Below are 26,003 nucleotides of genomic sequence, written 5' to 3' on the forward strand. Positions count from 1 at the left end.
TTTGTGTCTCCAGTGCTTAGGACAGTGCCTGGCACACAGCAGGCACTTGATAAATGCTTGGTGACTTGACTTCACAGAAGCTTTTGCTAATAACACAATGTTTGTATTGACTTTTATTTACCAAACCTCCTTTTCCACGTCAAGTACCTAATTCTACCCGGGAGAATATTCTCAAAAGTAGTTTCTTTAACCTTCCAACCTGTCATACAATTCCTGTTCTGGGACAACTCTGGAGATAGTGGATCCAAAGCAGGAAGATTATGAGAGGTATTTTCCAGCATAATGTTGTGAAGAGTATTATCCTTTACCACCACTAACATGAGAGTTCAGATTTCTTCTTAAGATGATCCCAAATTCTCTGGAGTCATCCTTTGGTACATTTCCCTTGAGGGAAATTTCTGGAGGCAGGGATAACCTAAGGCAAGCTTTCGAACTCCCTAGAGCTGCTACTATTCAATGATATATACTAGTCTCTTGAGGCCAATCAGAACAGTAGGCCTCTAGGGCTGAGGGCTTGGAGGGGCAGGCAAAGTTAATGCAAAAGGGCATGGTCCTACAAACTTTGTTAGAAGGCAAGACCCTTGTGCTATATGCTTAATGGTACTCAGTGGTGATGAGAGTAGGGTTAGCAGAAGCTCTACAGCAGGCCCACACAACCTATGGCCCACCAAAGGATTTCCTCCCCATACAAAGGATGTTCTCCTCTATATTTTTCCTGGCTGCCGAAATCCTTTGGCATGCTGCAAGTGGCCCCAGGGCCATTATAAGCTGCCTGAAGGATGCAGGTTGTGCAGGCCTGCTTTAAAGAATACAGTGCTGCCATAAATACAGGAATATTTAAATGCCCCCTTGGCTGGTCATTGACAATCAAATTCATGTGGTTATGGGAAATTCTATTACTGATTTCTACATTCCTAGGCTAACAACACAGGCATTTAATTGCAGTTAATAGGTACTGAGCTTTTTCAGAAACAAATTCCCATGAAACCTTTCAGGACAAAGAATAGCTGAGGCAGAGCTGATTTTAGGCATCCTGCCTGGCTTCCTTCTGGTCCTGGGCATGTGGCAACATACTAAAATGTACAACTGCTTTAAAAAAAGAAGAATTCAGAGCCTTACCACATTCATCAGGTTCTCATGGTCACCATTTTGTTGTTTTGGCTTCTTTTCTCTGAAATTTAAAATATGAACTTTTAGTGACATTCCATATTTATAGAGACATAGATCTAAAAATTTAACATATAGTACTTTATACACTTGGTTCCCTAAGATTTAGAAAATCTTGCTTTTATTCTTGATAAAATCTTTTTCTTTCATTTAAAAAAAAAACGATTGCTTCATAAGGAAGAAGGGACAGCCAGGTAATTATGCCATAAATCTTATCACCTCATTTGCTGGAGGGAAGTTGAATGAGATAATAAAAGAATACCATAAACCCATGCAAATAGTTTTGACCAGCTATTACAGATGAAGTAACAGTGGTTGTGGTGCAAAGAGAAAGCCTTCTTAGTTCATGCCTCAAGAAGCTGCTGCTTGAAATACATAGGTAATTTAATCCCAAGTGTATGAGCATGAATGTATATACATCTATGTGTATATGTATATGGCAATATATAAGTATATGTATATGTATACATATGCATGTATAAGGCATTACACCTATGATTTAATTGGTACAGGCCAACATTAGACCTATGATTTCACTGGTATAGAGAATAACAGTATAAGGGAACTCCTACCGGTACAAATCAGCAAATTCTCTGTAACTTATAGTCTTACATAAACAAATATTTGGTCTGAAGTATGCAGATGATTTCCTTACCCCTCCAATTTGCCTCAGCAGAGAAAGCCTTTGCTGGAAAAATCAAGCACTATATGGGAATTTAGATAAGTGAACACAAAATCAACCTAAATCTCTGGGCTACTGGGGAATGCTCTGTGCACGTAGGATGTTTCAGAGTTCTTCAATTTATGGCGGCCACAGGTAAGGGGCAATGGAATTCCCTTGCATTGGTTTGAATCAGGATGTAGTCAGTCTTTGAGAAGGATAACCACAGGCAATCTATAAGGGAAGAGTGACATCTAATGGGAGGTAACCTTATTACAAAAACCAGACAGAAGCAAACACGCCCTCAAGCTTCTTCTACTCCAGACTCATGGAAAAGTCTGGTTCTGGCCTCTAATCCCAAAGGGCTCAATATAGACCAGGAAGACAGTGGAATTCTGTTCTAGTCTAGAGAAGTCCAGTTTTGCAGTTCTCATCAGCTTTATTTAGAGATAGAAAGGTAGCACTTGGATGCTATTTGTTAGACTCTGCCTAAGACTGAATGAGACAAGATTTTCCCCTCTCTTTTTGAGTCAGTGAATCTCTTTCTAGAGGAGATGATGGATGTAGAATGGCTTTGATTTCTATGGTATCATTGATATAAAATTTCTCAATAAAGTAATTCTGTTGTCTACGTTGACATGAGGATGGCTTTCTTTTCATAAAAAAAAAATTTCTCTCTGTGAAATCTATTCACTAACTGAGGTTCTGGCATTCCAAAATCTTATTCTGTCTTTGAGGTGATTATTTTATATACTTATATATACTATATTTTATATACTTCTGTAAGAAGTAAAAGTTCAAAAGTAAAAAAAAACAGTTATTAAACACCAAATTGTGCAATGAACTATGGCACTGGAGGTTGTCACCTTTATTCACACAATACCCAGATTTCAAAATATCCACACCTACTTGAAGATAACAAGATATCTTCACAAATATCAGATTAAATGAATAGCAAATAATTGCATTCAGAAAGGCCTCAAATACACAGGTGTGTGAACTGTTATCAAAAGTGTTAAAACAATGGCTCAATCTTCATCGAAACAGAAAATGGGCTCATCATCATTATAGCTGAGAGTAAGCGGGATTAATTTTAATACATGGGGGCCTCTGCTGGCTGAGCCATGTAGCAGTAGCTAAAACAATGATATGTTTAGGTTCCAGTAAGAGTTTGGTCATCTAAATCGTACCTTTCACAACTGGAGCACAGAAAGATGAGGAAGGTAATGAGTAGGAAAGTTGTGACAGCTGCCAAACTCCCCCAGATGATGATGTGCACCTGTCCACTATGCAGAAGGCTACCTTCAGGTCCCATGATGGTCTCAGGAACTGGTACCAGCAGGGTTGAGCAGTTAGTCCTCCAAGCATTCAGACATCAGCAGCAGAAATGATAGATCCCTCTGGAATGAGAAGTTTTGGGGGGAAACCTGACATCAAATATAGCTCCAGAACCTAGCAATTACAGTTCATGCCTTGTTAAGACACCCTTGAGAATAATCTACTCTGGGGAATGGAAAGGTAGCAACTTCTGTGTTCACTACAGAACAAGATTTCATTTGAAGGTGAATATTACACAGCAAAGTATTTCCTTAAGTCTACTATAAAAATTAATGTTGGCAATAGATTTACTCATGGTAAAATTTCAAAATTTCCTTGATTCAGAGAAGGAAATATTCAATACAGCTTTTCTAATATGTACAATTTACTGCCCCACAATTTTTCCCTCAATGATCTTGACTTTCCTGCTCCTCCAAACCCCAAGAATGCTTACAGGGAGTATAATAAATGAATTTCTTTTTAATTTTTATTTGTTTGCATAAATTGTCTATATGAAGATAGTATGTATCACATCTATCGGAATAAAATAATTTGGTACTAGAAGGAATATTGGACAATTCCTGTGTAAACTTTAAAAAAGTAAAGGAAAAATTGATTATCAGGTTCTCCAAAAGGTCCTATCCAGTCTCTCTCATATGTCATATTAAGTGCATTAAGCTCAGAAGAGTAGAAACCCTCCTCAATGAAATCCACAGCAGTGGGGAAGTTTGTATTAATCTTCTACACTGACAAAACAGAATGGATAAAAAACAAATAATGTTCAGCAGGATGAATAGCCCACTGATCTAATCCACCAGTATTTACATCTTGAGCATGTACCATAGGCAATGCCTAATTGAGTAGGATGAGAAAAAATGGATTGGATTATGTTTGGGAAATGGCATAGTGCTTTCTATGGCCCTATGGAAAGCACTATTCCGCGCTCACTGCAACAAAGTTACATCTCTTTAACGTCAGTATTCTCCTGCCGATACTATAAAGGTGTAACTCATAGAATGCCATGATCCTGGAGGAATCAAACTGACAAATAATTCAAGGACAGTAGAAAGATGTGTGGTGGGCATAAGCCGGCTGCAACATGTTACCAATGACCAAAGAATGATGCCTGGGACCAAAATGGCATAAAAGAAAGCAGTGAGGAGTTAGCTGTGTGATAGGAAGTGGAGCTGGGCAGATCTCGAATGAGGGGCCATGTATCACAAGCTGAGTGCTACACTGGGGTCCTGTTAGATTCGAAGAACATGAGCCTAATAAGTGGGTCATTTGTGAAGGTTTATAGAAAAAAAAGACAAGAAGCAATGAGGAATAGAAAGAACTGGAGGGGGTTTATGACCTCTATCAGCAGACTAGACTGATGGAATCACTGTTACGCCCAAAATAAACCAAAGACAATCATGCCCTGAAATAGGCAATATGGCATGTTAGAAATAGCACTGGATTTGGCGTCTGAGGACATTATTGGCTTTACTATTTACCATCTGTGTGACTTTGGGCAATTAATTTAATATTGGTTGAAGTAACTAGGGATATTTGGCTCAGAGGACAGGAGAATCAGCGCAAGGAGAACAGGAAAGCTGTCTTCAAGTGTCTGAAGGGTTTTCATGGGTAAGAGGCATTATTTGACTTGTTTAGTTTGGCTCCAGAGGGCAGAACTAGGAGCTATGGGAGGAAATTATTGTAGTAATTTAGGCTAGATTTCAGGAAAAATTTCCTAAGAATTAGAGCTATTCAAAAATGGGATGGGTTGTGCTTTGGGAGGTCATGGGCTGCCCCACTTTGTATATCTTCAAACAAACTGGATGACCACTTGTTAGGGAGGTTGTAGTGGGGTTTTCTTTCATATGTCATTTGCACTTTATGGCTGTTGAAGTCCCACATCCAACTAAATTTCTTTGATCCTGTGAAGTCACTTTACCTTTTTTGGCTTAATTTCCTCACCTGTAAAATAAGGAAGTCAATGGTCTTAGGAATATACATAACAAATCCTTTCTATCCCCTTAATAAAAGGATTTATTCTGTAAAACTTGGATTCATTTAAAGGGCTGCACTTGAGGACCTAGAGGGCCACATGTGGCCTCGAGGTCACAGGTTCCCCACCCCTGGAACTGTCTTCTGGTTTAGTCTATTTTCCATAGTACCATGGCATATCAGAAGCTTAATATTTAGTGAATGAATGCAACTTCTTGGGCAGTCAATAAACATTTATTAAGTGCTTACTATTTTCCAGGCACTGCGCTAAGACCATGGATAAAAAGAGAGGCGAAAGACAGTTACAGCTCCCAAGGAGCTCACAGTTTAATGGAAGACACATAGGTACAGGACAAATATCAATGGAAGGAAATCCCTAGCATTAAGAGGAATTAGGAAAAGCATCTAGGAGGTAGGATTTTAGGTGGGACTTGAAGGACTCCAGGGAAGCCAGGAGATGGATGTGAGGAGGGAGAGAATTCCAGGCACAGGGGACAGCTCGGATTTATGAGATAGAGTGTTCATGTGTAAAGAACATCAAGGAGACCGTGTCACTGCATTCTGTGTGGGCAAATAAGATGAAAAATGATTGGAAGGGGTGGGCAATTTATGAATGGCTTTGAACACCAAAGAAAGGGTCTTATATTTGATGTTGGTGGTGATAGGGAGCCAGTAGAGTTTACTGAGCAGGGGTCAGACTACTCTTTAGGACTTTGACCACTTTGACAGCAGAGAGCAGGATGGAGTGGCTTGGGGAGAGGTATGAGGTGATGAGGGCCTGCACCAGGTGGAGGCAGGGTCAGAAGACAGAAGGCGGCATATATGAGAGATGTTAGAAAGAGAAAATTGACAGGGCTTGGCAACAGATTGCATATGGGTGGGTGAGACTGAGATGTAGAGGATGTCACTTAGGTTGTGAGCCTAGGGGACTGGGAGGATGGTGGTATCCTTAACAGTAACAGGGATGTTAAGAAGAGGACAGAGTTTTTGGGAAAAAAATGAGTTCAGTTTTGGACATGTTCAGTTTAAGACGTCTCTGGGATAACCAGTTTGAGATGTTGGAAAGTCAGCTGAAGATATGAGACTGAATCAGGAGGGAGGTTAGGGTTGGATAAGTATATTTGAGAATCATCAGCATAGAGATGATAACTGAATCCATGTGAGCTGATGAAATTACCATGTGAAGCAGCACTGAAGGATAGGAGAAGATGGGCAGAGATAGACTCCTGAATGATACCTACACTTAGTGAGTGTGACTTGGGTGAAGATCCAAGAAGGAAGACTGAGAAGGAATAACCAGTGAGTGTGACTTGGGTGAAGATCCAAGAAGGAAGACTGAGAAGGAATAACCAGATAGGTAAGAGGAGAACCAGAAGAGAGCAATGTCATGAAAACCTACAGAGAAGAGTGCATCATGGAGAAGAGGATGACCAACCAGTGCTGGAAACTTTGACTAGGGAGACTGTCATCAGGAGGGCACCCAGACTCAAAGCCAGAAGATGAAAGAAGTGGGAAAAGAAGAGATTTAAGACGAAAGCAAGTTTGTTGTCCGTGGAGCGAGCATTCCAGAGAGCCCAGTGGAGGAGGCAGGAAGCTTTAGAGTGGGACATTAGGAGTGAGAGGTTGTGTTAAGGGGGACAGTAATAAGGGAGGGGGGATGGAGAGTGGCATTTGAATAATGAGAGCCATGGGTTCAGAATCACTAGAATTGGGCTGGGTAGGAGTTTGTTAATCATTGACAAATGGGTTAGGGTAGAGTATCAACATTGCTGGGCCTCAGGGTAGAATCCTGTCACAGTGTTAGGCAGCTCAGTGGGTGGAGCTGATGCAATGGTGCTTCTCTTCTCTGCCCACAGGCAGGCCAGTCCAGGAAATAGGGGGTGGAAGTAGGATAGAATAAAGTCTCTCTGTCCACTGCAGGCAAGGGTGTGGGAGGTCCTCCGCAAGTAGGAAGAGGCCAGCCTAGGACACAGGTATGAAAAGGAATGACATCTCTGATCCCCTGTGCCCACAAAGATGTCAGCCTAAGAGACTAGCATATGATGCAAGGGCATCTTCTTAAAATATATTAATTTGAAACAGCCACAAATTGAAGTGCACTTTTAACTAATTAAAAGAAATGAGTAAAAAGCAATATCTCTGCCATAAAGCTAAAGATTTTCATGTCCAAATATCTTAATTTGTTCTTCAATTGTTTTTCCGTAGTAACTGACTCTTTGTGACCCCCATTTGGGTTTTTTTTTTTTTGGCAAAGATACTGGAGTGGTTCATTATTTTCTTCTCCAGCTCATTTTACAGATGAGGAAATTGAGGCAAAGAGGGTTGACTTGCCCAGGGTCACACAGCTAGTAAATATCTGAGGCCAGATTTGAACTAAGGAAGACCAGTCTTCCTGACTACAGAGTGGTTGCTCCATCCACTGCGCCACCTATCTGCTCCAAATATCTTAATAGTTACAGGTATTTTTAAAAGGCAAAGCAAGCTGATAATACTTTAAAAAAAGAATGAACATTTTTGGTTATCATACTGTGTGAGGACTTGATTTAGAAGTATTTGGGTTGCTCATTCTATGACACATGGTTTTCAGATAGTATTAGAATTTTAAGTATAACTGCTGAATAAAACAAAAAAGAGTATATATGCATTCTAGTTTTAGGATACGGATCAAAAACCTCACAACTGAAATTTTGCTTCAGAAAGGCAGCCACGATTTGCAGGAATCAATTGTATGGTTGATAGAAAGTAAGTCTCACCTCAGTCTAGTCATCCCTAACTGCTAACATTATGTGGTCACGTGAAGTGCTTAGAGCAGACTCTTAAAATGGAAGAAGAAAAAGCATTTTTCTCCCAAGAGATTTTAATTAGGCCTAATTTTTCTAGGTGAAACATTACCACTTGTATTTGGGGCTAAAGACTCAAAAAACCAAAGAAAAACTTTAAATATTAGCTTTTTATCTGTAAAGAGCATTAGGGAGAGTAACAATAGGTGAGGCAATTCAATTTTTCCACACAGGTCTTTGAATCAATATGACTATTTTCTTTCAAGGGCTTATAAATTGTGTAACTGAACAACCCTCTGTGCTAAAACTGAGTTCAATTCTCCATGATTATGTCTTGTGGTTGTTAACCCTTGCCCTCTTGCTTCCTAGCAATGAAAGACAGGATCTTTCTCTCACTGGTTACACTGTGTGTGAAAATACATACATATATGCATATAATTCTACAGATACATTCATACACAATGTATCTATTCACCATAACTTTTATTATTACACTGGAGAGATTAATTTCCTTTGACCTTGGAACAGGATAAAATAAGAATGCACAACAGTTAGGTAGAGTGAATGAGCTTGCAGCCCGTACAGCTGGAAGAGTCCCTGTGACTATGAGACTGGGGCAAATTGCTACTACATTCAAGACTGTTTTCTTATCTGTAAAATGGGTTTAACACTTGCTCTAATGCCCTGACGGCGCTGCTGTGAGAAAAGAGCTTTGTAAACCAAAAAGATTATGCAAATATGAATTAATATTACGTGAGCTTTAATCAATAAACATTAAGGGCTTATGGATACCTCCATCACACACAGTAAAGTGAAGGAAATCAAGTGAAAAAATACAGCCTCTCATGAGCTGTTGGAAGAAATGGAAAGCAATAATCAGAGGCAAGGGACTACAAAATACCTAGGAAAGAAGCCCTCAGCTGTTTGGCTTTATTGGAATAATCCCAGAGGAAAACTTTGGGGTTCTAACTGTTCTGGGATACAGGTACCCTGCTGCCTGAATGAATGAATGTTTGATCTGCATCACTACCGGTCAATAGAGGCTATTATTAGTATTAATCAAGCTATCTAGCAACATGATAGTTTCGGAACCAAATTAAATATCTCCTTAGAATTTAATATTGGAGTATTTCAGTAGAGTGTGGTATGCCCAAGACAGGTTCTAAGAGTTAAAGCTCTTCCTGAGAAGCTTCTCTTGCCAAGGTGACCCAAATTCAATGAAATGATCCATCAACAAACATTTATTAAAAGCCTACCCCCCCACACACACACGCGCGCACACACACACACACACACACACACACACACACACACACACACACACATCAAGTTCTATGCTAACCTCTGGGGATATAAATACCAAAAAATCATGCAATTCCTATTCTCAAAGAGATTCTTCTATTCTAATTTAGTTCCTAGGAGTAATATAACAAGTGGAAAGAAATGTATTTGGGAGAATGTAAGCTCCTTAAGGGCAGGAACTGTTTTGTTTTTTGGTTTTGAATCACAGTCCTTGGAACCTAGTGAGGGTGTCACTAAAAAAAAATTTTGTTGATTGAATTGAAAGGGACAAGAAAGGATAATTAATAAAAATTGAGACCATGTACCTTTTGGGAGTCTCAGGAACATACTTATTATAGAACAGGTTTAATAGTATCTAAGAAGTCCAGTTCCCACAGACCCTGCCCTGGTGAGGTGGGCATTTTGGAAGATCTATTTCTTTCAGGTTATTCAGGATGCTTTTTTGAGTATCCTAGTCAGTCAGTCAACTAGCATTCATCAAGTGCCAACTATGCTATGTGCCAGTCACCGTGTTAAGCACTGATGCTAGAGTAGCCTAAAAGAAGACAGTTTTGGGTTTTTAAAAATTGTATCTTTCAACTTTCAACTTTCAAGCTTTTAAAAAAAATTGGTGGATTCTAACAGAAAGAGGGATAGAATTTAAGTTTTAACATATATCAATGTGAATTCAGCAATTTTTTTCTTGACAGACTAGGGTTAGAGACATTCCACCAGCTGTTCTTCTTGGCTCAAACAGGCCGTGTGACTTCCATTCATAAGAAGAAAAGTTGTGGAGTCTTACTGTGTTTTTAATCTTTCAAGGTCACCTCCGATAAGGAGACTTCCAGGCTCCCCACTCCCACCCCTGGCAAAAATCGGTTTCTTCCTCCTCAAATTGTTCTAGAACACTTTGTCTCAATCTCTTTTTTATCCTATACCCCATTCTATCTGGCATGATATTTATTTGTGTGTTCTCACTGCTCAATTAATAATGGCTATCATTTACATAACTTAAGTCTGCTTTCTTATACTTGCTAGTTGTGTGACTCAGAGCTGTCTCTCTGTCTGCCTCATTTTCCTCAATTGTTAGATGAGAATAATAATTATAACCCCTCTCTCCTAGGGTTATTGTAAGGATCAAATGAGATATATTTGTAAAGAGCTTAGCACAGTGCTTAGTAGACTGTAGGTGCTTTATTAGTACTTATTCACTCTCCCCTCTTTAAAGTTTGCAAAGTACTTGACACATATTAATAGGCCAGTGATGCTGGTAATAGCACCTACTTGCCTAGAATGCACCCCCCCACCTCCCTCTCACTTTCTTAAGACTCAGATCAAGTAGCACCTTATTGTTTAAAAATTTAATTGCATTTTTTTCAATGAACAAAAATAATTTTTTCCTACTTCCCATTTCCCCATTAAAAAAAAAAAGAAAAGCAAAACCCTTGCAACAATAGCCAAGTGAAACAGATTCCTGCACTGCTATGTTCAAAACAGGCTTTTCACTCTATACCCTAAGTCCACCCTGATACCACGCTTAATCATCAGACCTCTGCAATCATTACTAATCAGTTCTTAAATCTTTCAAAATTCAAGCACTATCTTCCTTACAAAGCTTTTAGAGATCTCCCAAATGTTAATGTTCTGCTTGACTCTTTTAACGACCTTGTATTTGCTTCTTATTTATTCTCTACATATATTATATATTTTGCATGCACGTGTTGGCTCCCCTTATAGAAGGTGAGCTCCTTGAAGGAAGGGATTTTTATTACTTGTTTTGGTCTTTATATTCATAGATCTTAGCATTGTAGGCCTTTAATAAATGCTCATTGATTGATTACTTCCCTAGGGAATTTTTCTGTTAGAGTAAACATGTATTTGAAGTAATTTAGGAAGAAAATTGCTTGGATGGAGGATTGGGGCCAGGAATAGTAGATGGCCAGGAGGTTCCTTCCATCTATTTCATGATCCCACCCAATAAAGAATATAAACAAGAGATCAAATGTGGGTATTTCAATTTAAAATGAGAATGTATCCACTTTCACCACACGGTGTCAGCATAAGCCCACTTTCCCTTGCTCCAAGTCAGCCAGCCAGTTAGTAAGAAATGGTTTATTCCTATCCTTTACAGCTGACATTTTAATTTCCTTCTTTACTTTAAACTATCAGCAATCAAGATCCACACCAAAGAAAAGGGGGAAAAGATAAAACAAAGAAGAAAAAAAAAGAAAGAGCAGGTCAGTGGCTTCATTTTCCAGTGAGGTACACTACAGATATTATTTGGTCCACTTCTGCAGAGCACAGTCAGGTGCAGACTAGATACTCAGAGGCAATAAGAGATAGACACCAGCACTTTCACCCTTTTGAATCACTGTTAGGGTTGAGAATGACCGTCCTTTCCTCACGACGGCTGTCTGATTCCAGTTCTAACTGAACGGGATAGAAACCGCCACCATCCCAGAATGACTTAGCCAGGGGAAGTCTGGCTTTGTGGACATAAAGACTGACAGTAGGTTTCTTCAAACATCCCAAGATCATATGCAAGGGGTGCAAAATCCGCATTAAAATCTCAACCCATTTACTACACAAGCCTGGTAACTATACTAACTTCTCACCAATTCCCTAGTATACTATCATTTTACAGAGGGGACTGCCTTTTTGGGGGCGTTTCAGGATTCTAGAACAGTTGGAACGAAATTCTCTCCCTCTACTGAAGACATTTAATTGATGTCCAGAACTTTAATTGATTTAAGTAGTTTTAGCACTAGAAGAGAAATCCCCACTCCTCTCATAGTGAAAGCATTAGAGACAATTTTTGGTTTTGATTTTCCCTGCTGAATAATAACAGAAATGTATATAATCTTGCAAGGTTTATAAAGTACTTCACATACATTATCTCATTTGATCTTCAAAAACCTGATGGGACTACCAGTATAGTATCTGAGGATCAAACAGATTTTAGAGATGGGGAAACTGAGAATCAGTGAAATTAAAGGACTTGCTCATGATCACATGAGTAAGAGTTAGAGGCAGGATTTAAACCCCAGTCCTGCCTGCAAGTCCACTGCTCCCTAATCTATAATGTGCTGCCACTCCTTATGTTGAAAAGCATTGGGGGCGGAGCCAAGATGGTGACTAGAAAGCAGGGTCTTGCTTAAGCTCCCCCCCAGGTCCCTCCAAACACCTATAAAAAAGGCTCTGAACAAATTCTAGAGTTGCAGAACCCACAAAATAGCAAAGGGAAGCAGGGCTCCAGCCCAGGACAGCCTGGATAGTCCCTCAGAAGGGTCTATCATAGGGAGCTGGTCACTGAGCAGAGCAGAGCTAGGACCAACCAGACTGGGAGCTGGGAAGAAAAGGCGTAGCACCCTGAAGCAATGAGCTGTGGCAGTTACCAGACTTCAAAATCCACAAATACCAAGACAACAGAGAAGGTTAGTGGGAAAAGCTGCTGGGACAGACTGAAAGGAGTTCACGGTTGGCCACCACCCCAGGGGTTGATGGAGGTGGTGCAGCTCTGAGGCTGCTTCCAGAGCTACAGCTGCAAGTGCCTCTGGCCCCAGGCCCACCTGGTGGGAGGAATTAAGTGGTGGATCAGAGCAGGAGTGCAGAGCCTGCTTTGATCTGAGTCTGGTCCGGGTTAACGGTTTTTGGGGGAGGAGGAACGCTGGTGTGGCAGAGCTGGCTGTGTAGAAATAGCTCTGAAAACGGTAGCACAGCCCCTCAAGCTTGGGACAAAGTACTCTCTACTCTACAAGCAGTAACACTCCAATAAAAAGCTCAAGGGTCAAGTAGTTGGCTGGAAACATGAATAGGCAGCAAAAACAGTCTCAGATTCAGACTCAGACTTTGGAATCTTTCTTTGGTGACAAAGAAGACCAAAACATACAGCCAGAAGAAGTCAAAAAAGTCAAAGAGCCTACATCAAACGCCTCCAAGAAAAATATGAATTGGTCTCAGGCCATGGCAGAGCTCAAAAAGGATTTGGAAAAGCAACTAAGAGAAGTAGAGGAAAAATTGGAAAGAGAAATGAAAGTGATGTGAGAAAACCATGAAAAACAAGTCAATGACTTGCTAAAGGAGACCCAGAAAAATACTGAAGAAAATACCTCAAAAAATAGACTAACTCAAATGGCAAAGGAGCTCCAAAAAGCCAATGAGGAGTAGAATGCCTTGAAAGGCAGAATTACCCAAATGGAAAAGGAGGTCCAAAAGACCACCGAAGAAAACACTACCTTAGAAATTATATTGGAGCAAGTGGAAGCTAGTGACTTGATGAGAAATCAAGATATTATAAAACAGAACCAAAGGAGTGAAAAAAATGGAAGACAATGTGAAATATCTCATTGGAAAAACGACTAACCTGGAGAATAGATCCAGGAGAGATAATTTAAAAATTACTGGACTACTTGAAAGCCATGATCAGAAAAAGAGCCTAGACATCATCTTTCAAGAAATTATCAAGGAGAACTGCCCTGATATTCCAGAGCCAAAGGGTAAAACAGAAATTGAAAGAATCCACCAATTGCCTCCTGAAAATGATCTCAAAAAGAAAACTCCTAGGAATATTGTCACCAAATTCCAGAGTTCCCAGGTCAAGGAGAAAATACTGCAAGCAGCCAGAAAGAAACAATTTGAGTATTGTGGAAACACAATCAGAATAACCTAAGATCTAGCAGCTTCTACATTAAGGGATCAAAGGGCTTGGAATATGATATTCCAGAGGTCAATGGAGCTAGGATTAAAACCAAGAGTCACCTACCCAGCAAAACTGAGTATCATGCTCCAAGGCAAAATACGGACTTTCAATAAAATAGAGGACTTTCAAGCTTTCTCAGTGAAAAGACCAGAGCTGAATAGAAAATCTGACTTTCAAACACAAGATTCAAGAGAAGTATGAAAAGGTAAACAAGACAGATAAATCATAATGGACTTACTAAAGTTGAACTGTTTTGTTTACATTCCTACATGGAAAGATGATGTGTATAATTCATGAGACCTCAATATTAGGGTAGCTGAAGGGAATATACATACATACATACATACATACATACATACATACATACGTATATATACATACATATATATATATACACAGAGGGCACAGGGTGAGTTGAATATGAAGGGATGATATCTAAAAAATAAAATAAAATTAAAGGATGAGAGAGGAATATATTGAGAGATGGAGAAAGGGAGAGACAGAATGGAGTAAATTATCTCCCATAAAAGTGGCAAGAAAAAGCAGTTTGTTGGAAGGGAAGAGGAGGCAGGTGAGGGGGAATGAAGGAATCTTGCTCTCATCAGATTTGACCTGAGGAGGGAATAACATACACACTCAATTGGGTATCTTACCCCACAGGAAAGAAGGAGGAAGGGGATAAAAAAGGGAGGATGATAGAAGGGAGGGAAGATAGGGGAAGGAGGTAATCAAAAGCAAACACTTTCAAAAAGGGACAGGGTCAAGGGAGAAAATTGAATAAAGCGGGACAGGATAGGAGGGAGCAAAATATAGTTAATCTTTCACAACATAAGTATTGTGGAAGGGTTTTACATAATGATACATATGTGGCCTATGTTGAATTGCTTGCCTTCTTAGTAAGGGTAGGTTGGGAGGGAAGAGGGGAGAGAATTTGGAACTCAAAGTTTTAAAAGCAGATGTTCAAAAAAAAAGTTGTTTTTGCATGCAACTGGGAAATAAGATATACAGGCAATGGGGCACAGAAATCTATCTTGCTCTACAAGAAAGTAAGGGAAATGGCATATGCCATCTTGGAGTGGGGGGGAGGTTAGAAATGGGGAGAAAATTTGTAATTCAAAATCTTGTGGAAATCAATGCTGAAAACTAAAAATATTAAATAACTAATAATTTTTTAAAAATCACACAAATTAATACAAATTAGTACAGTTAAATAACTGACTTTCTGTAACTGCATAAAAGATAATCCACCACATTGCCAAGACAGATGGATCAGTGTTTATGATTGTAAAGTAGACATAAAGTTTACCTTTATTGCCTACTTAGAAATAATAGGTCATTACCATGGTGGACCCCAAATCTAGAACAGGAAGGGATCCTAAAAGGTAATGGACAGACATAAAATGAACTTCTCTTTTTAACAGCTATTGAAACAATTGTATGCTATCACTCTAGAAAGGGAGGTGCACAGTGAATAGAGAGTAAGCCTCGAAGTCAGGAAGAACTGGCTGTATGACCCCAGGTAAGTCATTTATCCCCTCACATGCTAAGCACAAGACTGTAACTTGTATAGAAGGTGCTGAACTGCATTGCAGGAGGGAGTTTTCTGACCTTGGAGTTCCCTATACTAATAAAACCACTGGTCCTGTCCTTATCCCTTACCACCATAGATACAGTTTGACATTTTCTCTTGGAACAGTTTTACTCTAATGAAGATAAGAAAAGGGATCTGGGAAGCACCAGGACCATGGAGATAAAATGAGAAGGAATTCAGAAGCATGATTTTCTGTTAGGGGAGAAGGAAGGTGCCATGGAGTAAGGAGCAAGTCATAAATCCTCAGCTCAGTCTGTCAGCATAACCTGATTACATTTTGTACACACCATCCTGAACCTATTGATCTGCCGTAGGAAAATGGGAAAGTAGATTCTTTTTGTTGTCCTCTTTAAAAATATTTCTAAACCACATGGGAGAAAGGGATTAAATTCTCTTCTTTTATTTCATTGCTTATAAATAACTTCATTACAAATACATTGGATCTATTGGCCATTTTGCTTTTTGTCTGTTTTAAAAATCAAAGGCAAGCAGCCTAGATGTGTAAAGTTGCCTTCTTTTAGTATTCTGACTAATTTCCCTTTCATCCTTGACCTGACAGTGGCAAATACCTTTGGCAAGTATACAACTGCCTGGTTTACGCTCTGCTTGATATTTATGATCATGGGGTCACTGAAAAGGTTTTTTCCTTTATTAAATTATTTAAGAGATCTTAAATAATTTTGATGCATAGATGGGAGACATCTTATTAGAATAATGTTTTTGAAGGCAGGGTTTAGCTATTCCAAATTAAATACTCTTTAAAAAATAATCAACAAGCAAGCATAGTGAGGGCCTTGTATTCTGTCTCTCTCTCTCTCTCTCTCTCTCTCTCTCTCTCAAGATGTGGTCTACTATGGCACTCTGCTTGTAAAAACCTGTCTTTCTTACTAATATCTTTACTGAGGATGTGCCTGAAGCCTATCAGTTTTATATCGGTGTCAGCATGGATGTTCTCTTGGTCATCTTTTCTCACCGTTGGTAGGGTCTAAGTCTTCTTTTTTTTTATGCTTTCGGTATCTTCCTTTCCTCAGTAAGTCTAATGAATTAATTTTGTCACCTCCAGCATAACTCTCATTTCTGTATATGGCATGTGTTTTCTAAAGGTGTCTGCCGTTGTCATGGAGATCCATAAGTGAATCGAAGTTGAAGAGGGATTCCCCATACGTAGCCAATTGTTCCAGATGCTCCTGTGTTCCAGTGACTTTGTGGAGGTTGTATCAAGCCTTGGAACCCTACAGATCCTCATGAAAGCGCTCTGCAGCCCTTCAAAAGAATGTGGATTAACCACACAGTAACAACCATGGGGACAAAGAACATTTACTGTCTTGATCATGACACGCAGTTAGATGGACAACCTATAGAGCTCATTCATGTGTGTGTATATGTGTGTATGTGTGTGTATGAGTATCTCTGACCAATTGTACAAAAGGATGACACAGACCCAGAATTAAAAAGAAGGAAGATAATGGGCTAAATCATTTTAGAGAAATTGCAAAGCTCCTTTAATGGCCCCGGACCGCTCAGAAGCAAAAGTCCTTCTTATCACCAACAACATTCTAATAGAATCAATTTATGGATTTAAGTTATGGCATATTACAGTATCCAAAGAACTGAAAAAGAATATCATCCAGAGCTTAACACAGTGCCTGGAACACAACAGGTGTTTAACAAACATTTACTGACTGACTCACCCAGAGAGCAAAGAAGAGGTACATAATGAGTATGACCTGGCAACAAGACATAACAACTAAGGACTTTTAAAGAAGAACCAGAGTAAGGAATGTCATTAATGAAATTTATGATTGAAAAAAAGAATATGGTCTGGCCAAATACAAAACTAAGGAATAACGGGCAGTTTAGGTACTCCATTGATATCCTCAAGAGGACAGGAGAAGATGAGGAAGGCCCCTAGCACATGGGGTTGAACACCTGTGGCTAATCTATGGGAAAATATAGACCAGAGTGACACTGGGATGGACTTGTGATGGGCATCATTAGAGGGAACATCCATATCAATGAGATCACAGATCCCTTTGTGTATCTTTAACTTGAAAGCAAATGGCTCCATTCTTTCCTCTATCCTTCCTCCTCTAACCCCTAGCACTTTGTTTAGGATTTACATCACCTAAGACAGTAAAATTTCCATTGGAATTATACTGTTAGTGTTTTGGGGTTTGTTTGTTTTGGGCGTGGGGGATTTCCAGTGAGGAAGTTCCCTCCATAGATACAACTGTTCTGCCAGTAAAGAGTCTTAGAGACGGCAATTGAGAGGTTACAGAAGTTATCTAGGGTCACAAAGCCAGTATGTGTCAAAGGCGGTCTTCCCAGGGTTGCTGTGAGGATTAAATCAGCTAATGTGTGTAAAGCACTTTGCAAACGTAAAGTGCTATAAAAATGTTAGCTATTACTTTTATTACATTATTTTTTGTAAAATAGAGATCTTAATACTTGTAGTACCTGCCTCACAGGGCAGTTAATGAGGTTTTGTAAAAGTGAAAATGCTCTAGAATGTTGAGAATGTTTAAGAGTGTAACACTTTAAAAAAAGTTTCATTAAAAAAAGTACTGAATGTCAAAACAGACATACCCACTTGCTTAGTAACTATTTACATTTAAATTATTTCAATGAACGAAAGAGCCATGTATTCATTTATTTCCAAGGCAACTAGATACCATAGTGGTGGGCCTGGAGTCAGGAAGATCTGAGTTCAAATCTATTCTCAAACACTTAATAGCTGTGTGACGTTGGATGAGTCACTTAGCCCTCTTTGCCTCAGTTTCCTCAGCTGTAAACTGAGCTGGAGAAGGAAATGGCAAACCACTCCAGTATCTTTGCCAAGAAAACCCCAAATGAGGTCACGAAGAGTTGGATATGACTGAAATGACTAAACAACATTACAATATTCATTTAATTCAGGTTGTCCTCAATTTATGAAAACATTGTAATCTGAGGCCAAGTGATTTGCCCAAGTTCATACAAGTAATAAGTAGCAGGTCTGGGGTTCAAATCCAGGGCTTCTCACTTCAAATCCAATGCTCTTTTTAATGTCTGATTTGCACATTTGGCATGCTGTTCTATATGGCACAGTGGTGAAAGTGGCCATACCCACAATACTCACGGACATCATGGTGATGTTCAGTCTGTCTGGGTCAACAGTAGAAAGGTGAGATCTTATAATAAGCATAGCTATCTTTTGGGGAGTTTCAGCAGCCATAATGCTGTTATCCTAATATAATCCTAATATATCCTAATATAATATCCTAATAAGCAAACACATGACTTAGACATCTTAGTGTCTTGTGGCACCAGAAAAGAAGGTTCAAAGAAGAATGTTTAGTATCTTCTGGCTACCTACCCATAAATAACACCACTGTACACTTATAATAACATTAATAATGTATAGCTTTCTTTCCAAAGAATTAAGAATACAGGCATCATCATAACCTCCATAGTATTCCATAGGTGGGTGGTTAAGTACAGAATAGTTTATTTATTTCTTTTTTTTCCTTTTAAATTTATTTATTTATTTTTAGTTTACAACATTCAGTTCCTCAAGTTTTTGAGTTTCAAATTTTCTCCCCTTTCCTCTCCTCCCTCGTCCCCACCCAAGACAGCATGCAATCTGATATAGGTTCTACATATACCCTCGTGCTAAACATTATTTTCACAATAGTCAAGTTGTAAAGAAGGATGATAACCAATGGAATGAACCATGAGAAAGAAGAAACAAAACAGAAACAAAAACAAAAAAAAGAGAGAGAGAGCAAATAGTTTGCTTCAATCTGCATTCAGACTCCCTAACTCTCTCTCTGCATGTGAACTGCTTTTTCTATCATGAGTCTTTTGGAGTTGTCTTAGAACCTCACATTGATGAGAAGAGCCAAGTCTATCAATGTTAGTCATCACAGATACAATGTGTCTGTAATTGTGTATAATGTTCTGGTTCTGCTCCCCTCACTCAGCACAGGACAGTTTACTTCAACCAAATTCCTTTTAAACTGTAGTACATATAAAATACAACCCTAATCTGCTTTGCTTTTGTAGGAAGAGAAACTGAGCCACAGGGGTTAAGCAGGTGTTACTTTTTAAAAAATTGTCAATAAAAGAATTAAATGCAGAGTGTAGGGTTTTTTTTCCTGACAGTTCCTGAGATTTACTATTGGATATTAGTGCCTCCCAACTCCCATTCATTGCCTAGAGACAAAAAATAAAAATCTTACTTTATTGCTTTATTGAACTATAGATGAACTACAAGCATTCTATTGCCTGCTGCATGTCAGCTAGGCTTTGAAGAACACTCAAAATAACCTTAAAGAATCGTACTTTGCCACTTTGGTTTTGGGAGAGAAAAACGACACTTAAAAGTGAAGAGAAACAATTTTAAAAAAAGATGATGACACAACATAAATAATGGGGAAATATCAGCCAGAGATTTCCTAAACCTGTCGTAAGAGTCTTATGACAAGTATGCTCAGGGAGGGGGAGGCAGAAAGAGATATAAAATGGCATAAAGAACTGGGTTTGGGGGGGGCAGTAGGGCTTCTAGGGTACCTTTTAAGCATATCTCTATTCAGTGCCTCAAAAGGATGAAGAATACAATTTTGGAGGTACAACTTGGCATGGATGAATGACAGTTGGTTTGATACATACTTAATTGAGCCTAGTCTGCTACTTTAGGACTATTCCTCTAAGTAAATTTCAGTCTCATATTCTTGCCTGGAGCTTAGTAAAATGGCTAACTTGCACTCTTTCAGGTAGTTTCATATAATCGTAAAAGGAAATAACTCACAGCTTTTTACACAACAGACACTGACCAGTCAGAAGACTTAAATTCACCATGGCAGCAATAGATTTGTATTCCAAGAAGAGGATTTTTTTAATTCAATGGAAAATCTGATGAGGACACACCAGCAAGATGTCTGTCAAGAAGAACAGTGGCTGACCCTTTAACATCAGAGTGCAGTAACAGTAATCAATTGTGATAACTTAAAAAAAATCAATTGCATTCCTGGCAGTTCCATATTGGCTAGAGAGAAATTAAACCCAGCCTCTTTATTTCTGCATTAAATTGTAGAATATAGGAGGTGGAAGGGAAATTAGAGATCATCTAGTTCAATGCATGCCTGATCAAAAACAATATCCAAATCCTGCTTGAAGCCTTCCAATTACTTGGAACTCACTATTCCCTGAGGCAATCCATTCCATTTTCAGGCAACTCTTATTGGTAGAGAATATTTTCTTGTATTGAACTGAAATATGCCTCCCACTAACTTCTACCCACTTGTTCTACCGGGCAGAATAAGTTTAACCTTTACCCACAAAACCCTGTGATGCCATGGAGAGAAGAGATGCAAGTGGATTCTTGGAGAACACTGTCTTGAGTATCTCTTTTAAATATATTTGTGGGTGGATAGCCAGAAGATACCAAACATTCTTCTTTGGACCTTCTTTTCTGGTGCCAGAAGACACTAAGATGTCTAAGTCATCTGTTTGCTAAGGCATATAGCTAATATTAGGATAAAGGCATGTTGCTGCGTGAAAATCCCCTTAAGATAGTTGTACCTATAGTATGATCTCACCTTTCTGCTGTTGACCCAGACAGACTAAATCTCACCATGATGTCATTAGTATTGTGGGTTTCACCACTGTACCATACAGGGCAGCATGCCTAGTGTGTAAATTAGACTGTAATGCATTCTGAAGAGCATTGGAATTGAAGTCAGAGGCCCTGGATTTGAATCCCAGACTTGCTACTTACTACCTGTCTGAACTTGGTCAAATCGCTTAACCTCAGATTACAATGCTTTCAATAAGCTGAGGACAACCTGAACTAAATGAAGACTTGGGTCCTTTAAGCATTGAAATCACCTTAAATGTAGGTAGGTGCTAAACAAGTGTAGATGTTTGTTTTGAAACAATGCTTTTTCCAACGAAAAATTTTTTAAAGTATTATACCCTTAAGCATTCTCAACTTTTTTTATTTTTACAAAGTAGTTTGTTTCCTCATGAACTACTTTGTGAGGAAGATACTATAGGTATTAAGTAGGTTGGAAGAATGAGCAAACAAACAAAAAAAAATCCCACCATAAAAAGCTATCATGGTGACAAGGAAGTTCAAGGCACAAATCCAGAAGAAAATACCACTAAAGCACCTACAAGAAAAGCCTCTGGGGAAAAACACAGGTTGGGTTTGAGTTCAACTGGAGATGAAGGAAGAGTTGTTTTTGTTTTTTAAAAAAACAGTTAAAATGTTTTTTATAAATGAAAAGAAAGGAAAATTTAGAAAAGAAATGAAAGATATAAAGAAAAGAACTGGAAAGGGAATTAACAGCTTGGAAAAAGTTACAAAACCTTGGTCCAACAACAAACTTCCTGAAAATTAGAATGTACTAAATAGAAGTTAATGACTCTATGGGACAATAAGAAATGCCAAATTGAAGTCAAAAGACGGAAAAATAGAATTTAACATACTTCACAATACAAACAGATTAAGGAGAGATAATTTATAAATTGCTAGACCACTGAAAAGTCATGCCAAAATTTTAAAAAAGAGTTTAGACATCACATTTCAGGAAATCACAAAAGAAAACTGCCTACATCTTTTAGAACCAGAAGGCAAAGTAGAAATAAAGAATTCATCTGAAAGAAATCCTCTGAAATAAACCCCCAAATGAAAATGCCCAGGAATATCAGTCAAAATCCAGAGTTTCGGTGTCATAGAAAAATACTGAAAACATTCAGAAAGAAAGAACTCAAGTACTGAGGAGCCACAGTCAAGATCACACATGATTTAGCAGCCACTGCTATCAAGGAGTGAAGGACTTAGAATGATATTCCGGAAGGCAAAAGATATAGGCTTATAGCTAAGAATAACTAACAAACTAAGTAAAATCCTACATGGGGCAAAATGAACATTTAATGAAATAGAAGATTTCCAATCATTCCTGATGGAAAGATCAGAGCTACATAGAAACTCTGAAATGTAAACAAAGGAGGCAAGGGAAACATAAAAAGGCAAATATGAATAAATAATCAAAAGGGACTAAAAAAGGAATTTACTTTGGAGGGAAAGGGGAAAGAGAAAAGGAAGTTGGGGAGAACTATCTCACATGATTGAGATGTGTAAGTAGAAGCTGTATACAAACAAGAAAGAAGGGGTAGGGGAGTGAATGATACTTGAACCTCACTCTCATCTGAACTGGTCAAAGTAGAAAAGAATACACATATATGCAATTTGGTACAGAAATACATTTCACTCAACATGGGAAGGGAAAGGGAGAAGGTAGAAGGGGGAATAAGAAGGAAGATGGACTAACCAGCACAAAAGCTAAGACCACATAAAAATGGCTATAGCTGGGGGGCACTGGGGCTGGCAGTTATCAATTGGAGAATAGTTGACCAAATTTTATTATATAAATGTGATGGAATACTACTGTGCTATGAGAAAGGATCAAGGATATTTGTTTCAGAAAAACCTGGAAAGAATTGTATGAACCGATGCAGAGAGAAGTGACCAGAACCAAGAGAATGACTTAAACAATGTTCCCATTTAGTTCACTTGTCTTCCATTTTATAGATGAGAAAACTGAGACCCAGAGTGGTTAAATGAGTTGTCCAAAAGTCATGAATGACAGATAACAGGGAGATATTGTTTGCTACGCAATCCCAGGTGGGGTGTTCCTTGTCTATTCATCCTTGAGGGTGAGAAAGATGAAGAAGAGGGATGGGGGAGTAGTAGAAGGATAGGGAACCCTATTTTGTGCTTTTACAATCCAAGTTCTGGCCATGCAGGCATTTCTTTCCCATTTATATAAACTAACCCTTCCTTGTGGTATTCTTAAACAAAAAAATTATTTTCACAGAACAAATTAATGCCTTGAGGCCAGTATGCTTTATTACATATTTATGTGCAAACTTATAATAATCATTTAATTATGTTGACATAATATATAGAGCCCCATATATGTAAATATCACGGACCATTATTTTCTCTTGAGGAAATTCTGGAAATTTTAAATAAAACATAATTGAAAACTAGAAAAAAAATATGATCTCATGCTGAGTAAGCAATAGAGGGTATTTATGTTTCGGGTGAAATTTAGACTATAAGGTCTTTGGAGGTCCTTTTCAAGTTTGTGAATTTATGAAACTCATTCTAGAAGACAACTATAAAGAAGGGCAATTTCATTTTCAAACATATGAAACATGACATACTCTTTTACGGCTTCTCAATTTAAGGGAAGTTTGGTTTAGAATCCCAATTTTTTCTTTACTAATTACTCTCAATCTTTTATATTTGATTCTATTCCACTTTCATCACCTATTTATATTAAATCCCCTCTATTGCTTATCCAGCAAGAGGTCATACTTTTCCTAGTTTTCCCATTGTGTTATATTTAAATTTTGGGATTGTACCAAACTTTTGACTATTAAAATTAAACAAGTTTATAAATGACATGTAGAATGTGTTTCCCCATCCACATATTCTTTGAAAGAAATCTCCTGAAATAAATCCCCAAATGAAAACGCTCAGGAACATTAGTCGAAATCCAGAGTTTCAGTGTCATAGAAAAATACTGAAAACATTGAGAAAGAAAGAACTCAAGTACTGAGGAGCTGAATCCCAAGTATCTAAAAATCAAAGTAAATTTTCCACCTTTAGTTGGATATTATATTGCATTAAAAACAGTCACTGTTCAAAATACCTTTCATTGGACTTAGATATGATACACATGGCTGGATGCAGAAGCTAAATGGGGTTTATGTAAGAGCAGTGTCCTTGGAGTGATATTGTTTCAAGCTGAGTACTGTCCTGAATATGTCTAATGAATTCAAAGAATCTTTTTCCATGTGCACAGTGGAAATGGCTGTTGTTGCAAATTCTTCTTTTCAGCCACATTCACATAGCCTTGGGGTCACCATAAAGGCTCATCCACTGACATGATGTCAGGAATATCAGGATGACCACTCCCTGCCCACAAATATATTTTTCACCTTGTGGATGGCAAGAAATTAAAGAATCTTAGAGATGATGAAATTCCCTCTCTCTTTGTATGTGAGGATAGTGAGACACAGAATTTAAGCGACTTGCCCACGTAATTAATTCATCAACAAGCATTTATTAATCACTTTAGCTCATAGGATCTAGAACTGGAAAAGACCTTGGAAGTCATCTGGTCATACCCTCTTATTTTACAGAAGAGGAAACTGAGGCCTGGAGCAGCTAAGCTGCCTCTCCATATGCAAGAGGCATTATGCTAGGTGCTGGAGATACAGACAAGGAAAATGAAATAATCCTTATTCTCACGGAGCTTACATTCTATCCTCTTAGGATCTGAACTCATTTCCTCTCTCCAAGTCCGGCGGTCTTTCCTCTAAACAGCTGCCTCTTCTTGTGTCTGACATGTTTATATTGCTTAATAACAAATAATTTGCCTGAACTTAGACCTGTAGACTCGGAGTTTTGTAGCTGGAAGTCACCTAATATAGCCTATTCATTTAGCCCCAGAGATGGTGTTTTTTTAAAGATTAATTGAACATTTACAGATTTTACTATGGAAAAAAGAAAATCAGACACATAACACACAACTGTCCCTTTCCCCTTCCTGCTATTCCCTTTTTCTGAATCTGGCCCTTCAAATGCCACATAGCTGTACTAAACAAAAAAAAAAGCACCCACACCATTGATATTAATTTGATTTTTAATCAATCGATAAACATTTGTTAAGCATCTACAATGTGTCACGCACTGTACTAGGCCCCAGGGATATGATACAAAGACAAAAAGCTAGACAGATTCTGCCCACAAGGAGCTCATAGTATAGTGGTGGGGGTGGATATAACACGAATAAGTTAATGCACAGTCCATAATATAGAGCAATACCGGAGGGGAGAGACAACTGGGGATGGGCGGCGAATCAGGAAAGGCCTCTTATAGGAGATGCCACTGAAGTGTGTGCTTTGGAAGAAGCTAGGGATTCTATCAGGCAGAGGAGGAAAGGGAGTAGTCTGCAGATGTCTGGGAGTACTTATGCAAAGACAGGTGTTGCAATGTCATGCTTTAGGGACCTATTAGGTCAGTTAGACTGGAATGGAGATTTCATGAAGAGGATTAATGTGAAATAAGACTAGAAAAGTTGGAGATTTATATTTTACCATAAAGGCAATAAGAAGCTATTCAAGACTTTTGAGGAGGAACTGTGTTTAAATAATAACAATTTTACAGAAATGCAGAGAATGAAGTAGAGAGGAAAGAGAATGAGGATAAATTAGGAGAACATTACAATAGTCAGAAGCTGTGAGTAAAGAGAAGGGAGTGAATGGGTGTGGGATGTTGTGGAGGTAGGATCAATAAGGCTTGGCAACTGATAGATGTGAGGGTTGAAGGAAAAGGAAAAATCAATGATGACTCACTGCCAGGTTGTGAACCTGAGGGACCAGAAGAATGGCGGCACTGTCAAAAAGACGGAGTTTAAAGGGATGATGGGTATTGGAGAAAATGAGTTGAGATTGAGACAC

At 38.6% G+C, this 26,003-nt stretch overlaps 1 protein-coding gene across 1 annotated transcript in view; it reads right to left on the reverse strand.

Annotated features, from left to right (window-relative positions):
• PAG1 (phosphoprotein membrane anchor with glycosphingolipid microdomains 1) overlaps positions 1–26,003 on the reverse strand; it is a 236,346-nt gene that overhangs the window by 38,546 nt on the left and 171,797 nt on the right. Inside the window, exons 5-6 of the mRNA XM_036740325.1 lie at positions 3,019–3,228; positions 1,120–1,171 (exon numbers count right to left, since the gene is read on the reverse strand). Coding sequence (XP_036596220.1) covers positions 1,120–1,171; positions 3,019–3,143 — 177 coding nt within the window. The 5' untranslated portion in view covers positions 3,144–3,228. The remainder of the gene's footprint in view (positions 1–1,119; positions 1,172–3,018; positions 3,229–26,003) is intronic.

This window comes from Trichosurus vulpecula, chromosome 1, assembly GCF_011100635.1.
Source record: "Trichosurus vulpecula isolate mTriVul1 chromosome 1, mTriVul1.pri, whole genome shotgun sequence".
NCBI lineage: Eukaryota > Metazoa > Chordata > Mammalia > Diprotodontia > Phalangeridae > Trichosurus > Trichosurus vulpecula.